Source organism: Aythya fuligula, chromosome 28, assembly GCF_009819795.1.
Source record: "Aythya fuligula isolate bAytFul2 chromosome 28, bAytFul2.pri, whole genome shotgun sequence".
Taxonomy (NCBI): domain Eukaryota; kingdom Metazoa; phylum Chordata; class Aves; order Anseriformes; family Anatidae; genus Aythya; species Aythya fuligula.
Window position 1 is genome coordinate 403,063 of NC_045586.1, and position 8,332 is coordinate 411,394.

The 8,332-nt window shown below is 68.0% G+C and overlaps 2 protein-coding genes across 2 annotated transcripts; one reads left to right on the plus strand and one right to left on the minus strand.

The window, feature by feature from the left end:
• Window positions 1–434: 434 nt before the first annotated feature.
• DCST1 (DC-STAMP domain containing 1) lies at window positions 435–3,840 on the minus strand. The gene is made up of 14 exons (XM_032204265.1): window positions 3,792–3,840; window positions 3,576–3,704; window positions 3,355–3,494; window positions 3,104–3,281; window positions 2,840–2,983; window positions 2,555–2,676; window positions 2,318–2,475; window positions 2,028–2,127; window positions 1,793–1,888; window positions 1,588–1,714; window positions 1,335–1,451; window positions 1,074–1,216; window positions 866–979; window positions 435–683 (listed from the first exon to the last, which is right to left on the minus strand). Exons 1-14 carry the CDS (start codon window positions 3,838–3,840, stop codon window positions 435–437), a joined length of 1,866 nt encoding a protein of 621 aa, XP_032060156.1.
• A 491-nt stretch (window positions 3,841–4,331) lies between these two features.
• Window positions 4,332–7,853, plus strand: DCST2 (DC-STAMP domain containing 2). The gene is made up of 14 exons (XM_032204266.1): window positions 4,332–4,641; window positions 4,723–4,893; window positions 5,021–5,122; window positions 5,209–5,403; window positions 5,523–5,588; window positions 5,704–5,917; window positions 5,994–6,151; window positions 6,245–6,409; window positions 6,529–6,696; window positions 6,793–6,893; window positions 6,969–7,099; window positions 7,207–7,322; window positions 7,399–7,492; window positions 7,592–7,853. The coding sequence occupies exons 1-14, from the start codon at window positions 4,332–4,334 to the stop codon at window positions 7,851–7,853; spliced, it is 2,253 nt and encodes a 750-aa protein (XP_032060157.1).
• Window positions 7,854–8,332: the final 479 nt, after the last annotated feature.

Here is an 8,332-nt window from a genome sequence, read left to right on the forward strand (position 1 = left end):
GGAGCTCGGTGCGGCTGCCCGGTGTTCCGGAGAGCCCCTCGCTTTCGGTGCCGGTGCGCAGCAGGGTCTCCGCCTGCAGCGTGCCGTGGGCTGGGACCCCCGGCTTCACCGTCCCGTGTGCTGGAGACCCCCACCTTCATCACCCCGTACACTGAAGACCCTCACCTTCATCGCCTCACTCGCTGTGGACCCCCACTTTCACCATTCTGTGTACCAGAGCCCCCTGCCTCCATCACCCCATACACTGGAGACCCTTAACTTCAATACCCCATACACTGGAGAACCCCACCTTCATCACCCCATACAGCAGAGGCCCCCACTTTCACCACCCCCTACACCAAGGCCCCGCACCCTCAGAGCACGTCACCCCACAGACCTCACCACTCACTTTGGGGGGGGGACACTCAGTGTTTATTGCAGGGTGCCGGGCGCCCTCAGGCCGCGTACCCCTCCTGCTCCTCGCTGCTGTCCTCGGAGAGGCCGTGGTCCCCAGGGGTGCAGGCGGGGCACACACGGCCCACATCCCTCCAGCAGGGCCCGCAGTACGTGGCACCACAGGCAGGTGAGGGGCAGGCCTGGTGGTCCTGGGGGGACTCGGGCTCCCCGCACACCGTGCACGGCCGGCGCACCCAGCGGCGCAGTCGCGGCCAGCGCCGGCAGCACCACTCCAGCAGGGACGTCCCCTGCAGCAGGGACGGGGACACGTGGGGCTCCAGCTGCCCCGTGGGGAGGACCAGCCACCCCAATGGGGCAAATAGGATGGACCCGGGGAGCGGGGGACACCCTGTGCTGCCCATCCTGGCGTAGGCAGGGGGGGCCCAGCTCCCTGGTGTGGTGCCAGCCCTGTGCCCCCGTCCCCGCTCACCAGGGCTGGGTAGCGGCGTGCCCGCCGGGCGATGCGCTTCCTCTGCAGGCGGACGAAGCAGTGCCGCTGCCGCAGCAGCTTGTTGTAGAGGTAGAGCACGCGGCTCTTCTCCCGCTGCGCCGGGCACAGGCTGTGAGTCCCCCCCAAAAAAATGGAGCCCCTGGGGATGAGCGGGGTCTGGGGTTCTGGGGTCGGTGCCACCGCTCACCTTGGGGAAGTAGAAGGCGGCGATGGCGCGGCGCAGGCGGTACATGTAGACCTGGAGCAGGCACAGCAGCACCAGCACGGCCAGGGGCAGGCAGCTGTCTATGTACTGCTGCTGCGTCATGCCCCGGGGCTGCGGCAGGCAGACTGGAGACCGACAGTGGCACTGAGCAGCTCTCGTGGGCAGGAGCAGCCAGGCCAGGGAGCCTAGAGGGGCTCCCATCCCCGCCCCATCTCCAGGGATAAATCCCCAGGGGGCCCTCACCGAAGTTGGACGTCTCCAGCTCCGTGTCGGAGGAGGTGTTCAGGGACCCGATGGTGCTCCGCAGGAGCCGAGCCATCAGGGACGTGCCCGTCACGTGCACGGACAAGTGGTGGCTGCCTGCAGGGGAACGGGGGCACGTGGGGGCTGTGTGGCAAGGCTGGGGGCTGGGGATGCAGGCAGTGGGGGTGAAGGCTTTGCCATGGGGCTGTGGGGCTGGGAGCTGCCCCCCGGGGGCTGTGGGGCCGGGTCTCACTGCGGAAGGAGTACTGCACGAAGGAGTGCTGGTGGATGATGCTCAGCATGGTGTAGAGCGTGTGGTCCAGGCCCCAGGCGAGCAGCAGCAGGAGCAGGGGCGGGATGCACTCCAGCAGCTCCAGCACCTGTGGGGAGCGGGGTCCTCCACGACCTGCCCCTGGCACCCCAACCCCACTCCCCCAGCCCCCCCCCCAGCCCCTCACCACGCTCTGCAGCTCGCGGGGCTGCATGGCCAGGTGGCACGGAAAGATCACGGTGGGGATCTCCGCCCGGCGCAGTGGCAGCAGCGTCCGCTTGTTCTGGGAGAGGGGAGAGCAGGGGGGCTCAGTACAGCCCTAGGGGGGTGTGGGAGGACCAGGGGGTGGCGGGGACCCCTGGGTGGGGGGGACCCCCTGCCCCATCTTCGGGGGGGACCCCCTGCCCCATCTTCCCCCTCACCTGCTTTTTGCGACGGGCATCGATCTGGCGGAAATAGGTGGTGATGTAGAGGTTGTCAAAGCAGATGTCCTGGCAGTACTTCTTGGTGTAGGAGAACGCCCTGGGAAGAGAGGGGGTCCCGAGGGAGGCAGGGGGCAGCTGGACCCCTCCCCCAGCACCCCCTTTGTGTTCACAACCCACCATTCCTGTCCTTAAAGGAGGTTCCCATCCCTCTGTGCCCTGCGGCTGGCACAGCCGGAGCCCTCCCAGCCCCCAGCCCCAGGGCTCAGCCAGCCCAGCCCATGGCTCACGAGATGAAGACGAGGAGGAAGGTGAAGGAGAGCAGCAGGCGGAAGAAGGAGAAGGCCTGGCCCAGGCGGGCGCTGTGCTGCCGGATCTGCGAGGTCACCTCCTCCACGATCTGCTCCCCGGACACGTTGATGCCCACCAGCATCTCGTGGTGCTCCTCCTGCGGCAGGGGGGGGGCCGTGGGGTCAGGCACCATCCTGCCCCGGCCCCAGCACCGGGTGGATGGGGCGGGCGCCCACCTGTACGACCACTTTGGCACTGAAGTGCTGGCTGAGGTTGTTGATGGAGTTGTTCAGCATGTCGTACATCTGCCCAAAGTTGCCCTCGACAGGGATCCTGTCCCAGCACCAGCTGTGCATGACTGGGGGGGCACGGAGGGGACAGCACTGGCATCAGTGGGGGATCCCCCTGGCGCCTCCCCGGCACGGGCTGGGGCTCACATCCAAGGGGTCTGGCAAAGGGGGCTGAGCTCCCAGAGCAGTTCCTCCGTGGGAGGCCGGGGCTGGGCCCCCCCCGTCACCCACCCTTGACGATGTGGCAGAGGAACTTGAACTTCATGGGCAAGCAGAGGAGGTGGCTGATGAGGGGCACGACGATAAGCGCCATGCAAGCCTTGTGCTTCTTGTCAAACCAGTCCCGGCACCGCTGCATGGCCTGGTCCACCACATCTGGGGGGGCAGATATGGGGGGCTCAGCTCAGAGCACGGCTCCCCTGCACCCCGACCCGTGCTCGCTTGCAGCCGTGAACCACCCAGGGCTTGTGGGGGTGAGCACCGGGCTCCACTCACAGGTGCAGCGCAGTTTGGTTTTCATTTCGTACAGCTTCTGGGTGCTGAGCCCGGCCTGCGAGTCCGTGTGCTCGCCCTGCTTCAGGTCGTACCCCTCCTCGCTGGCCACCTCCTCGTTGAGCTCCACGAAGGCGCGCGAGATGTTCTGCGTCTCGGCGTCCAGCTTCTGCCCACCACGCTGCAGGAGGGGGGAGCAGCTCGGCCCCGCGCCCCCCGGCCCCCTCCCGCCGCCCCCCGCCCCGCAGCCTCACCACCATGTCCTCCATCACCATGCGCAGCGGCACCGTGGACACCCGCCAGAGGTGGCGGCTGTGGTTGACCTGCAGCTCCGTCACGCAGCCCACCGCGCGGATCACCTCGTCCAGGTTGTGCCACACGTTGGCCACGGGCCCTGGTGCAGGCAGGGCTGGCTCAGACACCCCCCCCCCAAAAAACCAGGGACCCCGTGAGGGCAGCGGGTGGGGGTCCCTACCGTTGTAGATAGCAGCAAGGACGAAGGAGAGGACGAAGACCCGACCCTCCTTGCCCAGGAACTTGGGGGCCACCAGCAGGCTGGCGCAGCGGATGTGCGGGGACGTGGCCCAGCCCAGCGCAGTCACCCCTGCGGGGAGCAGAGAGCTGTCCCCACGGCCCCACGGGGCACCAACGGCGCCCATCGTCCCGTGCCTCCCCCCAGCTCCATCCTCACCTGCCAGCCCGCACGTCAGCTGCACCTTGCGCGTCTCCGAGAGGTTCATGGGGACAATGAGGAGCTGGCAGAGCCCTGAAACACCCGCACAGTGCCCTGAGTCCCCAGTGCCAAAAACCCCTCTGTGCCCTGCACCAGGACACACTCACCAAGGCCGAGGAGGCTCCCGATGCTGGCTCCAAGGAAGAACTTGGTGCCGCGGTGCTGGTCTGGCCGGCTCCAGAGGAACTGGCTGCACGAGGTGGGCAGCAGCGTGACCGCTGCTCGCTTCAGGGCTGGGTGGGGAGGGAAGCATCAGCCCTGCCCTCGCCCGCATCCCGTGGGGCCAGGAGCTGGGCAGGAGAGGCCCTCACTCGTGTTGGGTGGCTTCTGCCTCCCGTGTGCCTCCGTGCCAGCCATGCTTTCCAGCTCCGTGGCTCGGTGCTCGTCCCAGTAACGGGCGGGTGCTCCCATGGAACCGCTGTGTTGTGAGCCGCCCGTTGCCGTTCCACCGGCAGCATCGGTTGCAGAAACCGCACCGGGAGCCTCAGAGACCCGAGCATGGAGCCAGTCACGGGGCTGAAGAGGCTCCGGGGCTGGGCAAAGAGGGCCTGGGGCAGGCAGCCGCGGCAGAAGCGCTGGCTGGAGGAGGACAGCAAGGTGCGGGAGGTGGCCCGCAGCACCGCCGGCTTCGCGCTGGGCATGGCCCTGGCCAGCCTGTACGGGGCCCTGGTCCTGCTGGCGCAGAGCGGCAACCTCTGGTACTGCCTGGTCACCACCATCAGCCTGGGCACGGCGCTGGGGCTGGGCATGGCCTTCTCCATCAAGGTGCGCGTCTCCGTGCTGCTCACGCTGCCCCACATCTTCACCAGTAAGCAGCCGGGGTCCCGCAGCGGGGGGCACGGGAGGTGCCGGCCCCCCGCAGAGCCCCAGGGCCACCCTGTCCCCACAGGGGAGGGCAAGATGCTGCTGCTGCTGCTGGCGCTGGGCATGGCTGTGCAGGGGCCCTGCACCAACATCCTGCACAACTTCTCCCGGGCCGCCGAGTCCCTGTCGTGCGGTGCTGAGCTCGCCCTCAACCAGACGGCCGAGAGGCTGCAACGTGCCCGGGAGCCACTGCTGAGTGAGATGGGAGGGGGATTGGGGAACGGGGGGGGCTTTCCCTGGGGTGTGGGAGGAGGTGGGCAGTGCTGGCCGGTCCTGGGCTGCCCACAACCCTCGAGGTGCGCTCAGGGCCCTGCTCTCCGCAGAAGTGCTGGCCAAAATCAAGGACATTGCCCAGAAAGCCAAGGTGGTGGGCGACCGCGTGCGCAAGTTCTTCCGCTCCATCATGGACTCCGTGAGCCACGTCGGTGCGTGGGGGCTCCCGGGCTGCCCTCAGCCTCATCACCCCCCGAGCCCCCGGTCCCCGTCCCCATTGTCCTCTCCCTGCCCGCAGCCCGAGCCCTGTGCAACGTGTGGCGCTGGCTGGCCAGCGTGGGCGAGCTGTGCAACCAGGAGCTGGGCACGCCGTTCCGCCGCTGCCTGCGCCTCTTCGAGGAGGCCAAGGACAACTGCGAGCGCGCTCTCTCCTTCCTCTTCTTCCTCTGCTACATCATCATCACCTTCAGGCCGCTCTGTGGCCTGGCCAACGGTGCGTGCACCCCTTCCCCGACCGCTCTGTGGTGAGGGGGGCACAGCGGGGCAGAGCCACAACCGCTGCCTGCCCCACTGCTGCCTGCCCCACCCTGGCAAAGCCTCCCCTTTCCACAGTTGGCCTCCTCTTCTGCATCATCCCCCAGTACATCCAGTCCTTCCTCAAGAAGACGATCGCAGCCCGTGAGCATCCCAGCACTGCCGGGGGGCTGGGGACCCCCCAGTGCCCCCCATTTCCCCTTTTCTGTCTCTCTCACCCTGACCCCCAGCACCGCCCCACTCCTTGCCACCCCCGCAGCCCTCAGCAGAGCGCTGGACCGCGTGCGCAGGGAGTTCGAGTTCAACATCTCGGCCGTGCACCACTTCGACATCAGCCTCAACTCCAGCAAGACCCTGGCTGATGTGGCCCTGGACATCATGGAGGGCGTGAGCCGGCGCCTGGAGCCCACCCGCCAGGTCGTGGGTCTCTTCGCATACGCCTCCTCCTGCGCCATCCTCTACCTGTACCTGAAGTGAGGGTGCTGGGGCTCTGCTCTGGGGGCTCGGGGAGCCCAGCGAGCCGTGCCCAGCACCCCGCACCCTCCCCAGGGCGCTGCGGTACCGCCACCGGTACCTGCGGGACGACACCTTCGACAACGTCTACATCACGCAGCGCTTCATGGACATGGACGTGCAGCGAGCTGAGCAGGGCAAACCCACCGTGCTGCCCCTGAACTTCTGGGAGAGCGACCGCTACATCCACCCCGGTGAGCCCTAAGGTGGGGAGGGTCCCCCTGTGCCGTGGAGCCAGGGGGGGTCCCGGCATGGCACAGCCTCACGGTGCTCCCGTGCCTGCCCAGGGATGCCGTGGCTCTCGCAGCAGGAGCGGCGCCGCTATGTGCTGGAGCTGACGGGGGTGCTGCGGCACGTGCTGCTGGGGCTGAGCCTGGTGCTGGCCGACTACAGCCTCTTCTGGCTGCTCGACCTGGTGCGGCACCAGATGCAGGGCGAGATTGTTGCGAGAGGTGAGTGGGTGTCCCTGGCCTGAGCCCTTCCCTGCCCCCCCCCCTCCCCCTTTCTGCTTTGCTGGCTCGGGGATGAGGTTTTGGGGTCCCTCCGTGCCCCTGACTCAGCCACCCCACAGCCCCGGCGATGCTGGCCGTCAGCGTGGACGGGACGGGCTACACCAGTGAGATCTTCCAGGACCTGGTGTCTGCCTTCGACGTGCTGCAGCAGGGCAACGTCTCGGTGCTCTCCCAGCGGTGCCTCCTGCAGCCCGTGGAGCCCGACTACGGCGCCTACATCAGCATGGGTGACTGAGGGGCCGGGCAGGGAGTGCCCGCACCCCGTGCAGGGTGTACGGAGGTGGGGGGGGGTCACCACGGCATGACCCATCCCTTCTTTGCAGGCATCCTGTACGGCATCTGCCTCTTCGTTGCCATCTTCGGCAACCACGTGGGACGCCTGCGGCGGGTGGTGTGTGCCGCTTACTACCCGGCTCGTGAGCAGGTGAGAAGCCCCCACCAAGGCGCTCCCGCCCCCAGCAGCTGCTCGCCCTCACCCTCCTGTCACCTTCGTGCCCAGGAGCGGACGTCCTTCCTCTACAACACCATCCTGGCACGGCGGGCAGGGCTGGTGCATGCCCTGCGCGAGGCAGTGAGGATGAACTCGGGGGATGCTGCGCAAGGCAATCTGCTCCTCTTCCTCACCTCCAGGCAAGTGTCCCCATTACGCACCTTGCTGGGCACTGCTGGAGCTCGGTGACAACCCCTAGGGTGGCTTTGCCCTGTCCCCGCTGAGCTGTCCCCGTTCCTTCCTGCAGGGTGCCCGCCTTTGCCCGGCTGGTTCAGCTCCTGGGCATCCAGCGGAAACACTGCCTGGCCTGCGGGATGGCGGAGCAGAAGGACTTCATCGCGTGCATCACACCCGACTGCAAAGGTGGGCCGTGGGAGGAGGGGCAGGAGCCCCCCCACGCACACACACACCTATCCCACCCTGCTCGATGTCCCTCCAGGGCTGTACTGCAGAGAGTGCCACCAGACCCTGAACAACGTCTGCTCCATCTGCATGGGTCCCCTGAGCTACAAGGACATGGGGGACGAGGAGATGTGAGCAGGCTGGGGGGGGGACACGGGGGAAGGCGTGGAGCTGGGGACATCCCATGGGCTTGTGGGATGGGGGGGGCTTTCTCTGCCCTCTCCCCACAGGGACTCCAGCGACGAGGAGACGGTGGGGCTGTGGCTGGGAGCGCTGCGGACGCTGCGGGGCCACGAGCAGGAGGAGCTGCGGGAGCAAGGGCGGCTGCTGAGGCAGCGCATCCAGGAGGTGGCGGGGGGCCAGGGGGGAGCCCGCCGCCTGCCCCCTGAGTTGTTGGCCCAGCTGCGAGCCCGGCTGAAGGAGGAGGCGAGCGAGGAGAGCGATGGGGACAGCTACGGCGTGCCTGGTGAGGACAGCTCCTTCTCCAGGTGAGGACTGGGAGAGGTGGCCTTGGGGACACGGGGGTGCGGGTCCCTGATGCTGCTCTGCCCTCCCCATCCCCTCCCAGCCTTGATTTCAGCTACCAGGAGCAGCCCGAGGGCAGCGGCAGCGAGCTGGAGGAGGTGAGGGTCCTGCAGCCGCCCAGCAGCGAGGGCAGGGCCGGGTGACGGCAGGACGGTGCCGCACAGACGGCTCGGGGGCTGCGGGGACACGGCGCAAGGCTCTGGGGATGTGGCCGGAGCCCCAGCAGTGCAGTGGAAGCCGTGAGCTGCCGAGGCAGATGGGGAGGGGTTGGTGAATAAAGCACCCGGTCTTCAAGCCACCGGTGTCCTCATGCCCTGAGCTGGTGTCTGGCACCGCTGCAGTGGCCCCGTCCTCCCCCCTCATTGCACCCCCAGCTCCGAGCCCCAGCCCTGCGCTGTCCCCAGCCCTGCTGTAACCCCGTCCCCATCCCTCACGGTGCCCCCAGC

Excerpts from the sequence above, each read along its gene's own strand:
- DCST1 (XM_032204265.1), bottom strand. The coding sequence starts at position 3,840 with ATGAACCTCTCGGAGACGCGCAAGGTGCAGCTGACGTGCGGGCTGGCA. Across the intron at positions 2,476-2,554 it reads GTGCCAAAGTGGTCGTACAG|GAGGAGCACCACGAGATGCT; the intron begins GTGGGCGCCCGC and ends CCCCTGCCGCAG. Across the intron at positions 684-865 it reads CACGCCGCTACCCAGCCCTG|GGGACGTCCCTGCTGGAGTG; the intron begins GTGAGCGGGGAC and ends TCCCTGCTGCAG.
- DCST2 (XM_032204266.1), top strand. The coding sequence starts at position 4,332 with ATGGAGCCAGTCACGGGGCTGAAGAGGCTCCGGGGCTGGGCAAAGAGG. Across the intron at positions 5,404-5,522 it reads GCTCTGTGGCCTGGCCAACG|TTGGCCTCCTCTTCTGCATC; the intron begins GTGCGTGCACCC and ends CCCTTTCCACAG. Across the intron at positions 6,697-6,792 it reads CGGCGCCTACATCAGCATGG|GCATCCTGTACGGCATCTGC; the intron begins GTGACTGAGGGG and ends CCTTCTTTGCAG.